Source organism: Salvia hispanica, chromosome 6, assembly GCF_029641045.1.
Source record: "Salvia hispanica isolate PSC_SH4W2 chromosome 6, Shi_PSC_v1, whole genome shotgun sequence".
NCBI classification, from domain to species: Eukaryota; Viridiplantae; Streptophyta; class Magnoliopsida; order Lamiales; family Lamiaceae; genus Salvia; species Salvia hispanica.
In genome coordinates, this window is record NC_142697.1 from 29921711 (window position 1) to 29947061 (window position 25351).

A 25351-nucleotide genomic window follows, 5' to 3' on the forward strand; every position below is an offset into this window, starting at 1 on the left:
TACAAAAAATTCGAACTCATTTCTACTGAGGTCTTAATACATATATACATTTGTATTTATCTTATTAACTCTTGTTTTTTTCGCATTTTATTTCAATATCAACTTATTTAAACTCTAATACATTTATTGTGCATCTTTGCAGATTTTGTTGCATCAAATTAAGTGCAAATGAATTCATATCTATCGGTTATGCATGAAATTCATGTTCTATTTGTGGACCATGAATGGAATTATTTAGATACCACAAGCTTGCTGGAAGCATGCCAGTATAGAGGTAATTATATTTTTTTTCCATTATTTCGTGTACATAGTTTTGTCGAATTTTTGCTACTACTCATCTTGAGTTTGAAAATATTCAACTAATTATCAAATTCACAAAATATATGAAAATTCACGGAAACCCATTCAATAGTAGTACTGTTGTTTTTTAAACATATGCAATTAGGATATCGTGAGAATCTTTAGCAAATTACCTTTAATTTGATATAATCAGAAAAAAATGAAAGAAATTCCCAATAAGATGTCATAATTTTTATTAGATATATAATCTATTTATGTATATATTTGATAGGCTTATCTCTGTCTATAGTTAACTTCTTCTTTTTGATTTAATTAATCCATCCTTTTTTTGGTACTCCTATATTAGTTAGTCATGTCGATTTAGTTGGCGCCGCTATCTTAATGTTATCAAATGGAAAGACGAAAATCGATTTGATCATAGCAAATATCACCACATCTGACGCATTCAAGATTCTTGAACTAGCAGTAAGCATGGGAATACCAACAATTTGTAAGATTATTAAATTTCTCTAATTTTTGGACCCTTTTAATTATTTCAACATACTTATTTTTCACTAAGTATGTATGTAATTATTTGATTTTTAATCTTGTACACATCTAGTGATGTCGCCGGTCGATGAGGACCCGAGCATGGCCGTGAGTGCGATTGACAACGGTGCGTTTCTCTACATCAAGAGGCCAGCGAACCCCGAGATGCTAAGATACCTATGGCAGCACATTGCGAGGGAGACCATGCATATGCGTGTGATGAGAGAGCGCGAAAGGCTGATGTCGGCCAGCTACATTACGCCTCCATGTGGCGTCGGGTTTGGGGACGTCGAAAACCCTAATAACAACTCGTTCGCGGTAGATAATGGGAAGCGTAAAATGAACGACTACTATAACGAAAAATATGTTGAAAATGAATACAACTTCGATAATAGTAGGATGAGCCAAGGAAAGGTCAAGAGAAAGATGTGCACGGAGTGGACTAAAGAGCTACACGAGAAATTTATAGATGCTGTAAACCAATTAGGGGAAGGAAGTAAGATCATTTTTTTTCCCTAAATTAATTTAGTCATAGACATAACATGAATATTGTGTAACTAGCTAACATTTATCTATAATAATTTCTTCAATTTGATATAATAGGTATCTTTCCAAAGGAGATATTGGAGAAGATGAATGTGCCTGGACTAACACGAATGCAAGTGGCAAGTCATCTTCAGGTTTGTTTCTCAACAATTTAATTATATCATACAATAAGATATTTTATATAAATTCAATGCCTAACAATATATTGAGAAAATCTTAACATTTAGAAAATTATGTTTTAGAAATGTCGGAATGAGAACTGGCGATCGCCCGAAGAACGAAAGTCAACCCCAGGGGCCAATCCCAAGTCGTCCGGTGGTGAAGGGTCAAGCCACAAGATGAGGCGGTTCGGGTCCATGCCCCGGTTGAAGAAGGGAAAATCAGAAGACCGAGCCTACGATCACGGATCAAGAAGTGAAATGGAGGCTAAGGTTACTGAAACAGGGATGGCTAACCAGCCCACATATAATAGTATGGGAAATGAAGCATTCCACCCTCATCCAGAATTATTGCACTAGACACACACTCTTCATCATCAATTGATATGAGCTTTCTAAATTAGAGTGTCTCATTATGTAATTGAGCATTCTTCAATTATGTATCCATAATTGTATTATTTAAGAAGTCGACCCACATAGAGATTTTAATTCTTTATTTGCTCATATATTCCCTCCGTCCATCATTTAAAGAGCCCTTTCGACTCAGCGCGAGTTTTAAAAAATTGTTTGACTTTGTGAAGAAAGTAAATGGAGAAAGTGAATGGAATGTGTGATTCATTTAAAGTATTAGTTTTATATTGGATTGTGAGTGTAAAAGTTGGTGGAAAGTGGAGTCTGCGTACTAAAAGTGGAATAAAGTAAATGATTTTATAAATCGTGAATAACCAAACTGGCAAAATGATTATTTAAACAGTGGACAGAGAAGGTATTATTTATTTTCTGTTTGAGGAGGTTATTTTTCAATAAAAAAGAAAAGGGAGGAATTAAGAAATTAAAATAGGAGAAAGTTAGTGAATGTAGTATCATATAAAAATAAAGTTATGCAACTATATTATGACTTCCCACAATCAATAAATATATCAACCTAATATTTGCTGATATTACAACAATATAGTCTTCAATATATTTTTCCAGTTACCTTTTTGTAGAAAAAATGATAATCAAACTTTAAGATTTTCAGCACCTTATTATATACTAATGGTAAGTATAATCATGTTGCATTTAAAAAAAACAATAATTTATTAAAACCAGCCGTGTGAAAACGAGTAGAAAATAAATAGATTAAATAACAGACAAATAATTAAACAATTTTAATAAGCTATTTGAAATCCAAAACACACTATAAATACCACCTTGTATACATACTTTCTATTTGTACAAAAAAAAAAAAAAAAAATAGAACTCGGTTCTCTTGAGGTCTTTCTTGCATAAGTTTCTTGTCTTTTTCACTTTTTATTTCAATATCAACTTATACATTTTTCGTGGCTCTTTGCAGATTTTTGTTGAATTAAATTAAATTCAAAAACCCTACATCGAAATGAATTCATATCTTTCGGTACTTACGAATCAAATTCATGTTCTATTTCTGGACCATGAATTGAATGGTTTAAACACCGCAAGGCTGATGGAAGCATGCCAGTATAGAGGTAGATATATTTTTAATGTTTTAATTGTTTATGTAAGTTCTATCAATATATTCATATATATATATATATATAGGGTTTTGATCTATGAAGACTAGATTTAAATACAGAAACGCAGAACAAAGTCATACGTAGGGCATTTTTAGGTCATAGTTAGTTTATTTTTAGGTCATGCTAACAAAGCATGACCTAAAATGATCTTAACATGACATAAACCAAAATCTTATAATATGACCTAAAACTACTTAATTATGAACTTCCGTGTTTTAGGTTAATTATTGACCATTAGATTATCTAATCTTAGGGCCAAGATTTGGTCTGCATTCCTGGGTTTAAGGACATTCTTATTTTGATCATCTCCCTATATATATATATATGTGCGCGCGCGCTTTTGTTATAGTTAAGTAAAAATAAATTTAAGGGGTCTCATCACGGTGAGTTCGCATCTGAGACCTTTGATCGCTGAACTTGGTTTTTTGGTTATCCAAAATGTGTCTGGTTCTATCAGAATTATTATCATCCTTTGGGCAAATTTTAAATCTCGCTAATTATTGATTTATAGGTTTCTATAATGAAAAATAGTTTGCATTGGCGATGATCGTCCATTATCCTAAGAAAAAGATATCGCTAACAATGAAACAAATTTTAAATTAAGTTGTTTTTGGATCACAGGCCTATATACATATGAAAAAATGAAAGTAGATCGAATAACATGTCATTAATTTTAGATATATAATGATTATTTTAATTATAATCTTGTATTTCACCTACAAAATTCTATTTAAGTACATTTATATGCTTAACTCTATCTATAATTATGTATTTGGAACTCATAAATATTTTCAATTAACTTATATTTATCTTCTTCATTTTAATATTATTTATCTTTTTTTTGGTACATTAGTTACTCATTACGATTTAGCTAGCAATGCTATCTCGATGTTAACAAATGAAATTACGAAAATCGATTTGGTCATAGCAAATATCACCTCTCCTGATGTATTGAACCTTCTTCAACTAGCAGTACGCATGGAAATACCAACAATTTGTAAGCTATTCAATTTTCTCCAAATTTGGACATTTTCATTTCAATATTTATTTCAATTTATCTCTCTAATATTTCATGTTGTACACATCTAGTGATGTCGAACGATGACAACCCGAACATGGCCGTGAGTGTGATTGAGAACGGGGCATTTCTCTTCATCAAGAGGCCAGTGAACCCCGAGATGCTAAGATACCTATGGCAGCATGTGGTGAGGGAGAGCATGCACGTGATGAGAGAGCCCGAAAGGCTGATTGCGGACAGCTACATTACGCCTCAGTGTGGCATCGAGTTTCGGGAAATGGAAAACCCTAACAACTTGTTCAATAATATGGATAAGGGGAAGCGTAAAAGAAACGATTATTATAACGAAAAATACGTTGAAAACGAACTCAACTTTGATGATAGTATGATGAGCCAAGGAAATGTGAAGAGAAAGGTGTGTACCCACTGGACTACCGAGCTACACAACAAATTTGAGGAGGTTATTTATCAACTAGGGGATGGAAGCAAGAATTTTTTCCTAACACTATAAATATAAAATTTTGAAACATGAACATTTCATACTATTGAAACTAGCTAACATTTATTTAATAATTGCTTCAATTTAGATATCTTTCCAAAGGAGATAGTGAAGAAGATGAATATGGCTGGCCTAGAAAAAAAGCACGTGTCGAGTCATCTTCAGGTTTGTTTTTCAACAGCTTAATTTTAGACACTTCATTTTTTATAGCCTACTTGTTTTGTGAAATTAATTTTCTCTCTTATACCCTAATGTTTTAAAATTATTTTTAGAAAATGCGTCAAGTTCGCGGCAAAGAGCCAGAGTCATCTGGTGGTAAGGGGTCCAGCCACAAGGAGAGGCGGTTCGGGCGCATGCCCCAAGTCATGCTGGACAAATTAAAAGAGCGGGCCCTTGATCATTCAACGAATAGTGAGATGGAGGGTAGGGTTACTGAAACAAGGATGGCTAACCATGGTGAGGGGTCAAGCCACAAGCCAAGTCGGTTCGGGTCCATGCCCGAAATAATGAAGGAAAAATCAAAAGGCCGGGTCGACAATCATGAATCGATAAGTGAAATGGCTAATGAAACAGGGATGGCTAACCAGCCCACATTTGATAATATGCAAAATGAAACACTCTTCGCAAATCTAGAAAATATTGCTCAAGGCATACACTTATCTTCTTCAAGCGACTTATCATTTGGTGATATTGAGTATTAGAGCTAGTAACTTAATAAAGTAATTGAGCATTATTCAATTATGTATCCATAATTGTATTGTTTAAACTTGAAGAAGTCGATCCACATCAAGATAATAATTTTATTTCTTATACATTCTTTATTTCTCTATATAAATTGAGTCGTGCAATTACATTGTGACTAGCCACAACGTGTGTCTTTAGACAACCACTAGTGATATAGGGCAACCACTAGTTAAATGTATAATTAGACAATACGAATTTGAAAACATGAAGTGAACCAGACAATCATTATAATGAACTAAATATTTTACAGAGTAAATACTTTATTACAAATTATAGTATACTAAATCGCTTTTATAGTAAACTAAAATCGTTCTTATAGTGACCCAAATTCGTGTTTTCTAGTTATGCATTTAAGATTAGTTGTAATTTGATCTTCTTCCTACATCATTATCTATTTCTACTTATTTGAGAAGATAATTTTACTCAAATAAGAGGTATAATTGTCACAAGGGAGTATTTTAGGTGCAACTAATTTCAGTTGGGACACTAACAATAAGGACACTTTATGAAGCGTTAGTGGTATAACTAGATACACAAATTAACATCCTTAATACCATTAAAAAGTGTGCTTATTCGATTTTTTTGTTGTAGTGAGATTTTAATTCTTTATTGCTTATATTATATATTTCCCCCGTCCATCATTTAAAGGGTCCCTTTGACTCAGCATGAGGTTTAAAAAACTGTTTATTTTTTTTTAAAAATAAAATAAAAGGACAAAGTGAGTGGAATGTGAGTCTCATTTAAAGTATTAGTTTTATATTGAATATTAGTGTAAAGATTTGGTGGAATGTGGGGTCTGCATACTAAAAAATGGAATAAAGTAAATGGTTCTATAAATCATTGACAAACAAAAAATAAAAAATGGTTCTTTAAATGGTGAACAGAGGGAGCATTATTTGTTGTCCGTGTGAGGAGCTTATTTCTCAATAAAAAAGAAAAGGGAGGAATTAAGAAATTTGAATAGGAGAAAGTTAGTGAATGTATCTTATAAAAATAAAGTTATGCAGCTTTATTATGATTTCCCACGAGTATTAATAATTATATCAACCTGATATTTGCTGCTATTACAGTGCAGTATTACAATAATTATATCAACCAAATATTTACTGATTATATTACAGTGCATGCGATATTACAACCATATAGTCTTCAATATATTTTTCCAGTTACCTTTTTATAGAAAAATGATAATCAAACTTTAAGATTTTCAGCATCATATTGTATACTAATGGTAAGTATAATCATGATGCATTTAAAAAGAATAATTTATTAAAAGCAGCCGTGTTATTACGAGTTCAAAATAAATAGATTAAAAAAAGAAAAGAAAAATAACATAATACCACGAATCTCGGAATTGTTCAATGCCGATACGTTCACATCGTTCTTCATCGTGTAGTCGATAAGTAACAAATCTCGTAGAGCTATTTCAACCTTCGCCCATTCTTCATTCGTTAAACTCGGCCATAGATGATGGGGCTCAGTGACAATTGTCTCATCATCAGTCTTCAACATTTCTTTAGCCTTTTCATCGTTCACATGAAGAGCTCGTATAATGAGTATCAGCCTCGAGAAAGTTGTGTAGGACGAGACCGTCTCCAACCAATCATCGTACACGTTGAACAATACCGTCTGCGGCTCTGTGGCCTTGAGTATCACATCAGAAACTTTGTCAATCCTGTGGAATGGCAACAGCAACGGCAGCAGCACATTACATCCTTTGATCACAATATTCGGGAAATCGAGGAACTGCACTTCAATGGGATCCAACAGCATTGTTCCTTTACGGGCCACAATGATCAGGTTCGGCTGCTCTTCAACAGGCAGTGAGCGGACAAGGCCGGAAAGGGCTTCTTCGGTAGCTTTCCACTTGGCAAGCTGACTAGGCCGGTCTTGTCCGCCCCACACGCTGTTGTGAATAACCTTAAGAAACAGTTGGCCAGTACTTGGGTTGAAAACGAAAATCGTGCCATTAATGGGTTTCGTTGCGAGATTTCACTCGGATGTCTTGTGAATATTCAAGCGATAAGCACATGTGTCGTCCACGAACCAGACTATCTGATTGCCGAAGATCTCACCACGCTCCCTAATAATTTTCTACATATTCGGTAAGAAACCCTAGCAAAACAAATATTCTAAGTCTTGTCCTTGTTGTTCAACAATAAGGCCTTTATATAGGCAAAAGAAGGTACTAAACTTATGGAAAAATAAAACTTAAAAGGAAATAATTAAAAGGAAATAAACTAAAAGGAAATTCTAATTTGCTTGCTTCATCCAACAATATGGAGATATGGAAATCGAATTTCGAATAGGAAAATGTTTTGGAGACATAATGTCTCCAAGCCATAATGCTTAAAATGGTAAGTATATATTATATTATATTTTTAATTAAATTTATATTTTGTATATGTACTTTATTACCCCTACATTAATTTGTTTACTAAATACACCTATTTAAGGATATAAATTTTGATTATGCATAGATGATGCATGCATTTAATAACATGTTGCAATCATCTAATTGTTTAAAACATGATTTGATAACTTTTTTTATATATGCCCATTTTAATGCATTTACTTAAAGATATTTCTTTAAAATTTTAAATATTAATTTTATTAGCTTTATAGATTTAGTGTACATTTTGTCTACAAATAAAATAAGATTTATCAGCAAACAAATAATTTCAGACTTCTTAATGAATTAGTCTTTATAAATGTGAATTTAAATAATTTTTAACAAATAATTAGTGCTATAAAATATAAATAATTAGTTATCTAATATTTTTGAACTGTAAATACTTAGAGTTACTATAACATGTGACAAAAAATAATTACTTTGTAATTATAATACTATAATCTTCAATATTGATACTTATTCTTTTAATCACTTTTTATTCACAATAATCTTTAAAAAATAATAAATTTTTTAGCTCACTTTAATATAACACCCAACACATTAAAATTTGATAATACTATATTATATATTAATACTACTAATTAGGTAAATCAGTTGAAAATAATAAACCTAGTTGAAAATAACAAAGTTACAACAAGATTAGTTGAAAATAACAAACTTACAAAAATAATACTTGAACATAACAAACTTATATCAATCAGATTGATTTAGTGATCAAGAATTAGTCAGACGTAATAAAAGTAGTATGAAACTTAACAATAATTGTAATGCAACTTACCAAATTTTATTATGGCTTAATTAGGTATTTATGATTTTTAGGGTAAATTAGTCACAATGTTATTATGGCTTGGAGACATTATGTCTCTAAATCACTACTCCATAATTAAATAGTTTATTTTCTACTTAAATATTTATTCTTAAAGTTGTCTACTCCTTACAAGCCACTGATTATTTACCGATAAAAAAATATTTACGGATGTCTGATTGTAATGAGTCCAATTATACATCCATTTTGTCAGAGAATTAGTGGTGTGACACCCCAACATACTATGCCACTTAGGTATAGAGGAACTATCGAATTTTTGCTGACTTTCGGTTTTTTATTTTTATTATCATATCAACCTAAGAGCATCTCCAACGGCGGACGTCGCAGTAGGATGTCGCGGAAGTCCTACCCGACGTCCGCCATTGTGGAGCAAAAGGTCGGACACGCCCGTCCCATTAGCCCGTTGGATGTCCTCGGATATCCTCGCGATGTCCTACCTGACGTCCGCCATTGTGGAGGGGGTCGGACGTCCGAGTTAAATTTTGTTTTTTTTTTAAAAAAAAAAACTCTATAAATACGGCTCTATATATACGGCTCATTAAATTTCGTAAATTTGAAACGTATAAATTGAATAATTGTGATTTTATTTTATTGTGGGAAGTCCTAGTGGAAGTCCTACATTAGTGGGATGGGAAGTTCTAGTGGGAAGTCCTAGTGATGTGTCAAGAGGTTTTTGTGGGAAGTCCTAGTGAAAGTCCTAGTGGGAAGGGTGCCACCGGAGATGCTCTAATATTTACTGAGATTATAGTCGCGATATTACAATGACATACCTTTTCATATTACAACAATATGGTCTTCAATATTTTTTTCAGTTACCTTTTTATAAATGAAATGATGATCAAATTTTAAGATTTCCAGCATCATAGATATTCTAACTTTATTTGTTATGGCGATTTCGAGAGATAAATTACTGCCCCTTTCATCTCAATTCTCAAATCAAGCATACTAATTTATGTTCCTAATCTAACTGGGACATCGTAATATAAGTACTAATACATTTCATCTTTTGATAAGAATTAATTTTTTTAATTTCTCCTATCCATTATTTCTCTTATTTTATTTGAAATAAAAACTTTAGAACTTTATAATTAGAATAAAATAATAATTATGACTAGAACTAGCTAAATTAATATCAATTTAATCTTGATATATTACTTAATTTTGTGCCTAAAATAAAAGAGTCGAATTACTTGGGACCGATGGAGTATTATTTTAGAAGGAAGATAAACTGTGGTTTTAATTATGGAGTACTATTTTAAAAGGAAGATATTGTGATTTTAATTATTTAGCACTATTTTGTAGTCAATAAATAATCTAACGACACTCATATAGAATTGTGTCAAGAATTCAAAGATCAATTGATTAATTAGTAAGAGAAATACAAGAATTATATACTACCTAAGTCCCTGAAAATTTGATACAGTTTACTATTTCGGTCCGTTCCTGAAAATTTGATACATTTCACTTTTACCATTTTTGGTAGTGGACCTCATATTCCACTGATTCATTCCTACCCACATGTATTATAAAACAAATACTTTAAAAGTAGGACCCACATCCGATCAAATTTTTCAACTCACTTTCCATTACATTTCTTAAAACTCATGTCGGGTCAAAGTGTAGCAAATTTTGGGGGATGAAGGTAGGATATAATATCTCAACATTACGAAAAATTAAACATACAGAGGTGCTTCTTTTTCAATTTCATGAATTTAGAACATCTTTTACACATTGATTGCATCAAAAATATAATATAATAAATTAATGATTACTTTTTTAAGATATCAAACTGATTATTGGATCTTTAAATATAACAACAAAAAATAATACTCTAGACTTTTTCTAGGATATCTGCCGGTAAATATATAAACTTTTGTCAAATTCAAGTTTTTACACCAGCTTTGACGCTTTGAAATCCGACTGCAAATTATTAAACTATTGATTTGTTCTGAATTTCGCAATTAATTATAATTTTGGTGTTAACATGACTTAATATAAACTATTCTTCAACCATGAAATTACTCCATCCATTCCCTCATAGTTGAGGCAAAACTTTTCGGCACGGAGTTTAAGAGAATGTTTAATAATGTTTTAAAATAAATAGATAAGTATGAAAGAGAAAAAAAGTAAGAGAAAATAATAGAAAGTGAATAAAATAAGAGAGAGTAAAAAGTCAGGGGCGGAGTAGGATTATAGATGAAAAGGGGGCAAAATTATACTTGGAGAAAAGTTTAAGAATTAGAGAAGGACAAATATAAGAAAAATTAAAAAATTTTGCAAAATTGGATAATAAAATAGTATAGTTAAACATATTTGAGGAGGGGAATTTGCTCCACTCTCTTATAGGGTTGCTCCGCCCCTAAGTAAAGTAACATTGAGAAAAGGTGTATATAAAATTGACTCAACTATAAGAGAATTTTCAAAAATGGAAAAATGACTCAAGTATATGAGGGAATGGAGGGAGTATTTAATTTAATATAAACTGATATTATTTCATTGCATATATAAAACATGACATGATTTTGGTTGACGTCTGATAATGTAAGCTACGTCAACGCTGAAATATTAATTTGCTGTAAAATCAAATTAAATTAACGGTTCTATCATCTACAGATGGATTTCAAATATGTTATGCAAAATTTGATTAAAGTTTATGCAAATTATCCCTTTACAAGGAAAGTTGAAAAAAGAATTGTGACTAATATCGTGAAATAGGTAAGCAAAAGTTGTTGCATTGAAGGGTAACTATAAAATAAAAATTAGTATCATATAATGGTAAGTATAATCATGTACTATCACTTGCCTCAAAAAACTTTTATTAAAATCAGCCGTGTGAAAACGAGTAGAAAATAACTAAACTCAAAATCACACAATTAATTAAACAATTTTAATCAGGTATTGGAAATCCACAAGACCACAACCCACTATAAATACCACCTTGTATCCATACTTTCTATTTGTACAAAAGAAAAATAGAACTCAGTTCTCATTAGGACTTAAACTCTTAATACATATTTTCTTGCATAATTTTCTTGTCTTTTTTCACTTTTTATTTCAATATCAACTTATACATTTTCCGTGCCTCTTTGCAGATTTTTGTTGGATTAAAATTAAGTGCAAAAACCCTAATTCGAAATGACTTCATATCTTTCGGTACTTACGAATCAACTTCATGTTCTATTTGTGGACCATGAATTCAATTGTTTAAACACCGCAAGCCTGATGGAAGCATGCCAGTATACAGGTAAATATATTTTTAACGTTTTAATTATTTATGTAAGTCTTATCGATATATTCATAAATTTGCTCTCTTTTTTATAGTTATGTGAAAATAAATTTAAGGGGTTTCATGTTACATTTGAATCTGAGACCTTGGATCACACGCCTATATATATATACATACGAAAATAATTTGAGTTATTTTTGGATCACACACCTAATATGAAAATTAAAGTAGATCCAATGAACATGTCATAAATTTTAGATATATAATGATTATTTTAGTTTATAGTTTCTATAAATAATCTTTGTATTTTCACCTACAAAAATCTATTATAATTCTATAATTAATTATGCATTTTGGAACCCATAAATATTTTCAATTAACTTAAATTTATCTTCTTTTTTATCTTATTTTTATCGTTTTTTGGAACATTAGTTACTCATTTCGAATTAGCTAGCGATGCTATCTTGATGTTAACAAATGGAAACACGGAAATCGATTTGGTCCTAGCAAATATCACCTCTCCAGATGTAATGAACCTTCTTCAACTAGCAGTAAGCATGGAAATACCAACAATTTGTAAGCTATTTAACTTTCTCCAAATTTGGGCCTTTTCATTTCAATATTTATTTCAATTTATTTCTCTAATATTTCATCTTGTACACATCTAGTGATGTCGAACGATGACGACGCGAGCATGGCCATGAGTGCGATTGAGAACGGGGCGTTTCTCTACATCAAGAGGCCAGCGAACCCCGATATGCTGAGATATCTATGGCAGCTCGTGGCGAGGGAAACCGTACGCGTGTTGAGAGAGCGCGAAAGGCTGATGGCGGACAGCTACATTACGCCTCAGTGTGGCATTAAGAGAAAGATGTGTACGGAGTGGACTAAAGAGCTACACGAGGAATTCGTGGATGCTGTAGAACAATTAGGGGATGGAAGTAAGATTTTATCCCCAAAGGAGATATTGGAGAGGATGAATGTGCCTGGACTAACAAAAATGCAAGTAGCAAGTCATCGTCAGGTTTGTTTTTCAACAACTTATATCATAGTACTATGATAAGTTATAAGTATTTAGATATTTCATTTCTATAGGTTACTATCTATATTATTAATTTTTCTCTCTGACACTCAACAAAATTACCTTATCTTTCTTGTTTTAATAAAAAAATGTTGTATGTGTTTACATCATTTGTGGTTTTAAACTTAAGACTAGTTTAAATGCCCTAATATTTTCAAAATCAAATTTCAGAAATATCGTAATCACCGCTCTGAAACCCCTATACCGAAGTCATCGGTCAATCCCATGTCACTCGGTGGTGTCAAGTCCAATGATACGAGTCCAAAGAAAATGTGTCAATTCAGGAAACGACAACCGAACCCGATTGAGGAAACGACAACCGCACACTAGAAGACCCAATTAAGGAAGTGAAAATCGAGCCCACACAAGAGGGCCCAATTGAGAAAACGACAACTGAGTCCGCCCAAGAAGGCCCAATTGAGGAAAATTTAACAAAGCCCACACAAGAAGGCCCAATTGAGGAAAAGTTAACTAAGCCCACACAAAAAGGCCCAATTGAGGAAACTGTCGAGCCTGTAGGAGAAAACCAAAAGCACACTGCGTGAGGCGGTCCTTGGAACGATACCAAGACTACATTCCGCATTAGTTAGATTATTTTTATCAATTATTGTAATAGAGAGTCGAGCACAATTATAAGATCCATTTCGGGCTTTCTTTATTGGTTCTTTCCCGAAATATAAAAGATAGCCGAACCAACCCTAGGGTCTAGATATTTTAAATAGGGAACTTGTGACCTTATCATTTATTACAAAAGTAAAAAATAAATAAATAACAAGGACCTTTATAATTTTTGCTGCTTTATTATTTTGCGCCAAACACCCTAACACTCACGTCTCGCGACAACAAATTTTTATTGCTTATACATTCTTAAATGTTTGTACAGGGTGTGGGTTATTTCTCAATAAAGAAAAGGAAAAGTTTGAAAAGAACTTAAAATAGTTGGAAGTTAGCTGAATATATTTAATAAAATAAAGTTATGCAATTACATTATGACTTAGCCACAATGTGTGTCTTTGTAAATTTTATTAAGAAGAATAAGTAATAAATTGATCATCTTATTTAATTTTCTATTATCTTTATAACATTATCTATTTCTACTTATTTGAGAAGATGATTTGACTCAAATAAGAGTGTATAATTGTCATAAGTATACTTTTTAGGCGAATCAAATATTGTAAATACACCGATTTTTATTTGAGCCGTTACTATATATTATTAGCCACATGTCCAAAGTTGTTGGTTCAAAGAATTTTGCAAATGTACGTGGCAAGTTAAATATCGATGACCTTATTACTTTATTTAAAAGGGATTGTTAACCAAGAAGGTCAACCAAGCAAGATTAGAAAGAATCAAAGATTAAAGAAGATCAAACGAAGCACATAATTTAAAGGATCTCTTACCTTGCATATACATTTTTAGTATTTTAATTTGAATATCTATTTTCACCATCTTTTACATGTAATAATTAATCTTCTATAAGAAGGAGTAATCTCTCTGTAAAATATACTCACAATACAATTCAATTCAATTAATTCAGTATATATCTATATGGAAGAGACGATGGAGGCTTCACGTAACAAAAATTTCAATCATTTCATACCAAGTGGCATAATGAGTTTGCACAGTCTCACCTAGGAACGGGTCCAATGTATTGGTAGGTGGGAATATGCCCCTCAAATGTTTCTACATGCATATACAAAAGGATGTAATCAAATGCATGCGAGCCTTGTCGAAGGGATTCTATGAACACATGTGCTAAGGAGCCAATTGAGGATCATAGTGTGCAAAGAGATGCTTTACTAGATGCCAGCGTGGAACAAGGATTATCCACGAGCAAAGGAAATGAGAAATCTCGTGAGATTGCTGACGTGGAGAGCAACGCAGCTAGTGTGCAGGACCACAAGCGGAGCTGGCGTGATGTGGTAACACAAGGTGTAAAAAGGAGGACGTGATATCTGATTTACTGCTAAAACACTGTCTTTTGCTTAGTTTGTTGAAGATGCTTTTAGGGTTGTTTGTTAGCCCATTCTAGATGATTCTCTAGCAAGCTATATATACATTGTAATGTGTTGAAGCATACATGAATGAAAATACTCAGCCTCTATTTTGAGTTATCTGCATCCTCTCTTTTATTCATTACTATGAAAAGCTTCCATTTTCTTCATGGTGTCAGAGCAGGATTGTGATCCTGACTCTTTTACCCTTCTTTTTTATTTTCCCCTTCTCTAGCTCATAAAAATGGCGGATTCTCTAGAGTCAAACCGCCAACTCCCAACAGTCCTCACATCAAAATTTCCATGTCCCTGTTTTACCACAAATCCCTCCCATTTCGAAAAAGCTAACCGATGAAAATTTCCTCATGTGGCAACAACAAGTTGAAGCCACTGTGTGGGGATATGGTATGGAATCATTCCTGACTGGAGAAGTAGAGCCTCCGCCGCAAACGGCGCCGGGAACCTCAGCTGGGCACACAGTGATGAATCCCAAGTATGTAGCTTGGCGTCGGCAGGATCAAAGGCTTGTGCGTGGCTGCTTTCATCTCTCTCAGAGAGTGCCATTGTAACGCCCCACTTTTTCAAACCCTAATTTTCGGGTTATTAAATTTTTGCATTAAATGCCTTAAATGCTATGATATGTGGATTATTTGATGAGTAATTAATTGCATGGTGTCTTTGTGACCTAATTGCGTATGAGAATTGAGATTGAGTTGAATAGTCAACTTGTTGAAAGCATGACGTGGCTATTGAATAGTCAAAGATGTGGAAAATATGACGTGGCCATTGAAAGGTCAATGCGTTGAGGAAAAGAAGAGGAAGTAAAGAAATGATTGATTGTGTGTGAATATTTGATGCGGAGTAATATAATTATGGTGTATTATTTTTCCTAAGGGATGAGTGAGAGTTAAATAGGAGCATTATTTAATCATGTGGAATTATTCGTTCCCTCCTATTATTATTATTTGGAGAAGAAATCCTATTTTTTCTTGGATTTAATAATTGCTTGGGATAATTATCCGAATTAAATCCAAAGTCCGAATATTCCTTATTTGTTGATGGAATTTTCGAAAACTCCACCCTTTGATTTTCTTGAGATTTTCGAAAATCTCATATATTGGAGAAGAAGGAATTGTTATTATATTATTTGATCCCTTATTTATTCTCTTCCATGAATAAATATAAATATGCTAGAATATCCTAGCATATCTTGCCAAATCTAAGAAGATATTGCCATATCCTAATTAAATTAGGATTTGATTTTGAATCCCTTTTGAAGAAGGCAAATCACGCCTATTCCTATTAAATTGGGGAGTATTTTATTTTATTCTTGCTCCGTGATATATTATTCTACTCCGTGAAATATTTGAGTTTAATTATAGGCTAAATAAATAGCTTATAACTTTTGAAATCCTCCTAATTCTCAACGGATTCAACGCCAACCACTATCAAATCTCTCCATATCTTCTAAAATCTTTAATTTATTTAATTATTGGATATTATTTTGGCACTCTATAAATACATGAGAGATCCTAAACCCTAGCATTCACAAAATCGACGCCCCACTCCCCCATAATTTCGAAAATCTCTCTCCCCACTCTCTCCAAGATTTCTTCTACCTTTCTTCAAGATTTCTTCATCAATTGAGAAGAATCCAAGTTGAAATTCAAGAGTTTATTGAAGAATCAAGGCTATAACTTGTTTCTACCGTTCGTTCTTTTGGAAAAGGTACTTTAATTTTGATCTTCTCTTCTTCTACCGATTAATCGGTGTTCTTGAGTCCACATGCATTTAGATTGAGTGAAGGGGAACTAAATTGATGAATTTGGGATGTATGGATGTGTGTGTGTGTATGTGGCCGTGTGTGTGTGGTTGCGTGTGTGTGTGTGCGCACACCTCAGCGTGCGTGCACATGTGTGGTGTGCGTGTGCGTGTGTTGTGTGTGTAGAACACTCATGCGTGACACGATTTAATGGTGAATCTGGAGTTGTTATTCGAATAAAAATGATATGCTAATCGTACTTCGATTTTTGATTGATGATATTAAAGATTTATCGATGGGAAAAAGGGAAACATGGGAACATGCATGATTTGAAATCAATGATTGAAACTGATTTATGATACGCCTAATTTAAAGGTGATACTTCGTGCTCTCAGCGTGATAAACGAGGAGAAGAGAATACTTTCGAGCTAAGCCGACGAGGTGGGCTTTCTTTTAAAATAAGGACTTTGTCCTAAACTGATATTGATGAGAATGAGATATGTGTTATCATGCCTTGATTTGTTTTCTCGTGCCTATCCCTCGTGGCTATGCCACTATTGATTTAATCGAATTCGGATCCTCGTAGAGCCGCAAACTCTACTTGGGTTAGTGTACACCAATGTTAGACCGAGTGTCAGCGTACGGGTTGGCCGGTCTAGTGACCTGGATTGTGGCCGCATTCCTTGTCATGTAGAATGAGGATATGGTAAACGTCGATGTGAAAAAATGGTTGCGCGACCGTGATATTTGATAAAGAATATATTTTGGTGCCTCGGGTCTTTCTAAAGTTAAAACTCCGATGGACACTTGAAAATGGCATGATAATTACTATTATTGATAAAATTGTTTTCGTCAATGAGTCCACTGAGTATGATTATAAGTACTCAGCCCTGCATGTGTTTTCCCTATGTGCAGGTTGAGCGGTGGCGAGCGGGCGGCGGTGTTGAGTAGGAAATAATAACATGATCTGTTGAAACTCTAAGTGTCGTTGTGTCTCCATACATAGCTTCACTTCTTTCTTGGTCGCTTTCGCTATATTATGAAAACTTGTGATCTTTTGGTTGGGTTGAATTCTTTTATTTCGTGGGAATATTTTGGATATGGAACAGTTGAGATTATTTTGGAACTTTGATAAGCATTTATTGTGATAGCCCTTTTTGTTGGATTCCATTGCTAAGGCATTATTCTTCTCCTACTTAATTGCTCATTAAATGCTCTGGTAAAATTTCCTTTAAATGAGACCCTAGCCTATGATCTTTGTTGCATTTAAGTCTTCCTAGATAGCGATCGCCAATATTATTGTACCCTAAAATGGCGGGTCGTTACAGCCATGGTCCTAGTGGTTGGCCTCAAAACAACCAAGGATATTTGGAGTGCGCTGCTCAAAAATTTTGCAAGCCGATCCAAGGCCAAAGCGATGCAGTACAAGTTGATGGTTCAAACTATGAAAAATGAAGGATTATCTCAATAAGATGAAATCCTGTTTTGACCTTTTGGGATCAGCTGGAAATCTCGTATCTGAGGAAGACCAGATACTTCACATTCTCACTGGTCTAGGACATGAGTATGATCCTGTGGTGGTGTCAATTTCAACAAGAGTCGATCCGTGGACTGTGCAAGATGTTACATCAACACTGCTGAGTTTTGAATCACGTCTAAGTTCTGGAGCAAACATAGCTGGAAGCATGGAAGGATCTCAGCCATCATTGAATTTGGCGCAACAACAACACTGCTAGAGGAGGGAGATCTTTTAGAGGAAGAGGAGGTCGAGGTCATAGCACTGGAAAAATCATATGTCAACTATGTGAGAAGCCGGGGCACGGTGCTAACAGATGCTGGTACAGATTTGAGCAAGGATTCCACTCACAGAATCAACGAGGATTAGCACCTCAGCAACCACCATATATATCCAACCCTGCTGCTCATTTGGTTCATGTCAGGCCCCAATCAGTTGGAGCTCCTCAATCTGTTGTGTGTCCTTCAGAACTCAGCTATGATGGATCTAATACCACCCCTTGGTACCCTGACTCAGGTGCCACAAATCATGTCTCTCATGATCTCAGTAACCTCAACATATGTGCTGAATACTCGGGAGGTAAGAGGCTTCTTTTAGGTGATGGTTTTGGCATGAATATCTCTCATATTGGTGAAACATATCTGAATTCTAACTTACCTACCTCTAATAGAAAGCTTCTCCTCAAAAATCTTCTTCATGTCCCTAACGTTACCAAGAATTTGCTCAGTGTCTCACAGTTTGCTAGTGATAACAAAGTATTTTTTGAATTTCACCCTTCCTTTTGTTTTGTTAAGGATCAAGCGTCCAAGGAAGTCGTGCTCCAGGGAATCCTTGATAACGGCCTTTATCGTTTCCTAGTCCAGAAACCTTCAATCAAGCGAGACCGAATCTCCACTTCAGCTCCAAATCAAGACAAGTGTGTACCCACTGTACTCACTTCTTCCCTAAGCTCTGCTTCTGTTCTTAGTTTCCCAAGCAATGTTTCTTCTAATTTTAGTGTAGCCCTGTGGCATAAAAGGCTAGGACATCCAGCTTTTGACATTGTTAAGTCAGCTTTGAACAGTTGTAACATTCCATTTAGTGCAATGAAATCAAGTTCCCTTTGCAACTCATGTTGTGTTTCTAAAGCACATGGACTCCCTTACTCCCTTTCTCAATCTATATGTACTGAACCTCTTGAGCTAATTTATAGTGATCTTTGGGATCCTTTCCCCACAATATCGAGAAACGGTTATGTCTACTATGTATCATTCATAGATCAATACAGTAGATTTACTTGGGTTTATTTACTCAAATACAAGAGTGATGTGTGTGTTGTGCTTAAGCAATTTAAGGCACTGGTTGAGAATCTGTACTCTAAAAAGATCAAGATGCTGCAGTCTTATTGGGGGGGAGAGTTTCAAGCCTTAACATCGTAAAATACCAAATTATTTGGGGAGGATTTTTATTTTTATTCTGCTCCGTGATATTTTATTCTACTCCATGAAATACCAAATTAAATCATATGCTAATTAAATAGCATATAAATTTGAAATCCCTATTTTTCTCTCCTTAATTCACGTTAACTTTTCCAATCAAATATTTCCAAATCTTTTATTTATTTATTTGGGGATTTAATTATTGCACTCTATAAATACATGGGAAAAACCCTAACCCTAGATCACAAATACACGCCCCCCACCCCAAACTCACGTCTCTCTCTCTCCCATATTCTCTCAAAATTTTCTTCTACTTTTCTCCAATATTTCTTCATCTTTTGAGAAGAATTGAAGTTGAAACTCAAGAATCTTTGAAGAATCAAGGCTATTACTTGTTTCTACCGTTCGTTTTAGCAAGAAAAGATACTTTTATATTAATCTTTCTTCATCTAACCGATTAATCGGTGGTCTTGAACCTTCATGCATATAGATTGAGTGAAAGGGGAAACAATTGATGAATATGGGATGCATATATGTGTGGGTGTGTGAATCGCGTGTGTGTGTGCGTTGGTGCGTGTGTATTTGTGTGTGTGTGGGTGTGTTTTAAAACACTCATGCGTGACATGTTTTAATGATAGATCTGGAGTTGTGATTCGAATAAAAATTGATATGATGAGCATGTCTTGATTTAAGAATGATGATATCAAAACTAATCGATGGGAAAAAGGGAAACGTTGGGAACATGCATGATTTTGAATCAATGATTGAGACTTACTTGTGATACGCATAAATTAAAGGTGATAACTCGCGCTCTCGGTGTGATAGCAAGAGGAAGAACGTACTTGAAATCTAAGGAGTCGAGGTGGGATTTATTCACTAAACTCTTTTATTTCCAAAATGTTGATTTTGGTGTTATAAGGGTGGATTCAAATGTTATGCCATGCCTGTGATTGTTTTTGGATATGTTGTGCGCCCGATGCCTAGATTGCGAGTCCGCTCCATTAGGCTATAGGGCATATAAACGAATTCGGGTCTGAGTAGGGCCACAAACCCTATCAGGCTAGTGTACAGAGTTGGGATCGGGAGCCGTCCTTGCTAGTCGGCCAGTCTCGTGGGCGAATAGTGTGGCCACACTTTGGTCGCACTATGGAATTGTTGATTGATGAGAAAATGGGAGGTATTATTTGACTGGCCAGTCTATGAAATTATTTTGTGATACTCGATGATATTCTTTTATAAATGCATACTCGAGTTCACTATGGTAAGGATGGCATAATCTATTAAAATGTTTTGGCATGAGTCCACTGGGTATGTTTAAAATACTCAGCCCTGCATGTGTTTTCCCTATATGCAGGTTGAGCGGCGACGAGCGGTTGGCGGTGTTGAGCAAATAAATTGAATGATAATATGATCGTCTTGAAACATTGAGTGGGGTTGTGTTTTCATACATGACTTCACTTTTCTCTTGGTTGCTTCCGCTGAAACATGAAACTTAGTATCGTGGTTGTTTTTGAACTCATTCCTTTTGAATTAGAATATTGAGACATAATGCGTTTTGTTGGATTTACGTTAAACCCTTGACTTTTGAGCATAGTTTATGGTATCTATTCATCATTGATTTTCTTGATTAAGCCGTTGAATTATTTCTTTGATAGTTCATTAAATACCTTGGTCAAATCTATCCCTAGCCTATGTTCTTATTGTTTTTAAGTCCGTCTTGGTAGCAGTCGCCGTATTTATTATACCCTAGAAATCCGGGTTGTTACAGGCGTAGTAGCATCCTCCTCCAGCTCCTCTAGCAAACGGTCGAGGTCGGTAGCCCTATCCGACGGCGCCTCCGATGATGTGGCTACCCAGCTTGCCAGAATTAACTTAGGTAGCCCTGACGCTGGCCCCAGCAGTTCCCGCCGGTTGCAAGGAAGGAAGAAGGCGATGGCTACCCGCCGTCGCGCCCCGACTCCAGCCGCCCCCGCTCCCGCTCCCTTTGTGCCTCCTCCACCCCCGAACAACTTGTTGTGGACCCTCTTGGGTCAACTCTATTTGAACGATACGTCTAAGATGACTCCGGAGCAACTTGCAACACATGAACAAATGATCCGGGGTCTCAAGAGGCAATTGGGGTTAGAGGACTAGTCTTCCACGTGTGTAATTTTTAATTTGTAGAATTTTAATTATGTATTTTTTTATTTTCTAGGATTTTAATTATATATTTTTATTTTCTAGGATTTTAATTATGTAATTTTTATTTTTTTCTCCACTTCACTTTTGATTTTTTATTTTAATAATTATATCCACCTAATATTTACTGAGATTATAGTCGTGATATTACAACGTACCTTTTCATATTACAACAACATGGTCTTCAATATTTTTTTCAAGTTTTGTACACCAGCTTTGAAGCTTTGAAATCCGATTGCAAATTATTAAACTATTAATTTATTCTGAATTTTGCAATTAAATTACAATTTTGGTGTTGACATGGCCTAAACTATTCTTCAACAATGAAATTATTTCATTTAGTATAAAATAATATTATTTCATTGCAAGACCTGACATGATATTGGTTGACGTCCGATAATGTAAGCTATGTCAACGCTGAAATATTAATTTGTAAAACCAAATTTTAAATTAACAGTTCTATCATCTACCGTTGGATTTCAAATATGTTAAGCAAAACTATAATTTGATGAATGTTTATGCAAATTATCCCGTTGCAAGTACATTAATTATATGCTTAGCTCTATCTATAATTATGTATTTGGAAGCCAAAAATATTTTCAATTAACTTAAATTTATCTTCTTCTTTTTTACTTTATTTATCTATTTTTTTGTTACATTAGTTACTCATTTCGATTTAGCTAGCAATGCTATCTTGATGTTAACAAATGGAAATACGAAATTCGATGTGATCATAGTACTTGTCACCTCTCCTGATGTATTCAAGCTTCTTCAACTAGCAGTAAGCATGGAAATACTAACAATTTGTAAGCTAGTATTTAATTTTCTTCAAATTTGGACCTTTTCATTTAAATATTTATTTCAATTTATTTCTCAAATTTTTCATCTTGTACACATCTAGTGATGTCGAACGATGACGACCCGAGCATAGCCTTGAGTGCGACTGAGAACGGGGCGTTTCTCTACATCAAGAGGCCAGCGAACCCCGAGATGCTGAGATACCTATGGCAGCTCGTGGCGAGGGAAACCGTGCGCGTGTTGAGAGAGCGCGAAAGGCTGATGGCGGACAGCTACATTACGCCTCAGTGTGGCATTAAGAGAAAGATGTGTGCGGAGTGGACTAAAGAGCTACACGAGGAATTCGTGGATGATGTAGAACAATTAGGGGATGGAAGTAAGATTTTATCCCCAAAGGAGATATTGGAGAGGATGAATGTGCCTGGACTAACAAAAATGAAAGTAGCAAGTCATCGTCAGGTTTGTTTTTCAACAACTTATATCATAGTACTATGATAAGTTATAAGTATTTAGATATTTCATTTCTATAGGTTATAAGTCATCGTCAGGTTTGTTTTACTCAAATAAGAGGTATAATTGTCACAAGGGAGTATTTTAGGTGCGACTAATTTTAGTTGGGACACTAACAATAAGGACACTTTATGAAGCGTTAGTAGTATAATTAGACGCACAAATTAACGTCTTTAATAGCATTAAAAAGTGTACTTATCCGATTTTTTGTTGTGGTGAGATTTTAATTCTTTATTGCTTATATACTCCCCCCGTTCACCACTTAAAGAGTCCTTTTGACTCAGCCCGGGTTATAAAAAATTATTTGACTTTGTGAAATAAAAGAAAGGGAGAAAGTGAGTGGAATGTGAGACTCATTTAAAGTATTGGTTTTATATTGGATTGTAAGTGTAAGAAGTTGATGGAATGCGGGGTCCGCATACTAAAAGTGGAATAAAGTAAATGGTTCTATAAATCGTGGACAAATAAAAATGGAAAAATGGTTCTTTAAATAGTGAACAGATGGAGTATTATTTATAATTTGTTTGAGAAGGTTATTTCTCAATAAAAAAGAAAAGGGAGGAGTTAAAAAATTAAAATTGGAGAAAGTTAGTGAATGTATCTTATAAAAATAAAGCTATGCAACTATATTATGACATCCCACAACGAGTATCAATCGTTATATCAACCTAATATTTACTGATTACAGTGCAATATTACAATAATTATATCAACCTAATATTTACTGATATGTGTGATATTACAACAATAGTCTTCAATATATTTTTTCCGTTACCTTTTTATAAAAAAATGATAATACACTTTAAGATTTTCAGCATCATATTATATACTAATGGTAAGTATAATCATGTACAATTAATTAAACAATTTTAATAAGTTTTTGAAATCCAAAAGCACACTATAAATACCACCTTGTATCCGTAACTTTTTATTTGTACAAAAAAAAAGACTCAGTTCTCTTGAGGTCTTAATACTTATATACTTTTGGTTTGCGTAATTTCTTGCATAAGTTTGTTGTCTTTTTCACATTTTATTTCAATATCAACTATTCAATTTCTAATACCTCATTTTTTGTTCCTCTTTGCAGATTTTTGTTGCATCAAATTAAGTGGAAAAACTCTAATTCGAAATGACTTCATATCCTTCGGTCCTTATGCATCAACTTAATGTTGTATTTGTGGACCATGAAAGGAATAGTTTAAACACCAAAAGCCTAATGGAATCATGCCAGTACAAAGGTAGATATATTTTATATATAGTTTTAGTTAAATGTAAACAGGGTCTCGTCACACTGGATTTGAACCCGAGATAGTGGGGTTCTTCACATTAACGACTCTATCAACAGCATAAATTTGACATCTTCTTTTTCATTTAATTTATTTTTTTGGTATGTAGTTACACATGTCCAATTTGCTGCCGCTGCAATCCCAATGTTAACAAATGGAAAGACGAAAATCGATTTGATCATAGCAAATATCACCTCACCTGACGTATTCAAGCTTTTTGAACAAGCAATAAGCATGGGAATACCAACAATTTGTAAGCTAATTAATTTTCTCTAAGTTTGGCCTCTTTTATTTCAATATATTTTAATTAAGTATGCGTGTAGTAATTTTATATTTCATCTTGTACACACCTAGTGATGTCGAGCGATGAGGGGATGACGAGCTCGGCCACGTGGGCGATTGAGAAAGGGGCGCTTCTCTACATCGAGAGGCCAACGAGCCTCGAGATGCTGAGATACCTATGGCAGCTCGTGGCGAGGGAAACCATGCGCGTGTTGGGAGAGAGAGAAAGGTTGAAGGCGGCCGCGCCTCCATGTGACGTCGGGTTTAAGGACGTGGAAGGCCCTAACGACGTCGATAATAGTAGGATGAGCCAAGGAAAGTTGAAGAGAAAAAAGTGTACGGACTGGACCGAAGAGCTACACGAGAAATTCGTGGATGATGTAGAACAATTAGGGGATGGAAGTAAGATTTTATCCCCAAATGAGATATTGGAGAAGATGAATGTGCTTGGACTAACAGGAATACAAATTGCAAGTCAATTTCAGGTTTGTTTTCCGGCTAACTTATAACATAGTATATACTACAATAAGTTAGTACTAGTATTTAGACATTTCATTTCTATAGGTTAATTACTATCTAAATTGTGAATTCAATACCTAACAAAATTCCATTATGCAGATTAATAATATCATTATTTGATCTATTTGTTTTACTTGTTTTACTCGATGATACTGTATGATACTCTGATAAATACACTCGACAACAATTACCTTTATCTTTCTTGTTTTATTAA

The 25351-nt window shown here is 34.2% G+C and overlaps 1 protein-coding gene and 1 non-coding gene across 2 annotated transcripts; both read left to right on the plus strand.

Moving 5' to 3' along the window:
* The first annotated feature begins 18144 nt into the window (after positions 1–18144).
* On the plus strand, positions 18145–18280 carry LOC125208687 (small nucleolar RNA Z247). The gene has a single exon (XR_007174170.1). It is a non-coding gene; the product is annotated as a small nucleolar RNA Z247 (small nucleolar RNA).
* Positions 18281–22645: 4365 nt separating this feature from the next.
* Positions 22646–24158, plus strand: LOC148923537 (two-component response regulator ARR14-like). Its single transcript, XM_089061526.1, has 2 exons — positions 22646–22999; positions 24138–24158. Exons 1-2 carry the CDS (start codon positions 22646–22648, stop codon positions 24156–24158), a joined length of 375 nt encoding a protein of 124 aa, XP_088917652.1.
* The last annotated feature ends 1193 nt before the right edge of the window (positions 24159–25351 follow it).

Coding starts and splice junctions, on each gene's coding strand:
- LOC148923537 (XM_089061526.1), top strand. CDS start 22,646: ATGTCGAACGATGACGACCCGAGCATAGCCTTGAGTGCGACTGAGAAC. Junction 23,000..24,137: donor AAGTAGCAAGTCATCGTCAG/GTTTGTTTTTCA, acceptor TCCTCTTTGCAG/ATTTTTGTTGCATCAAATTA.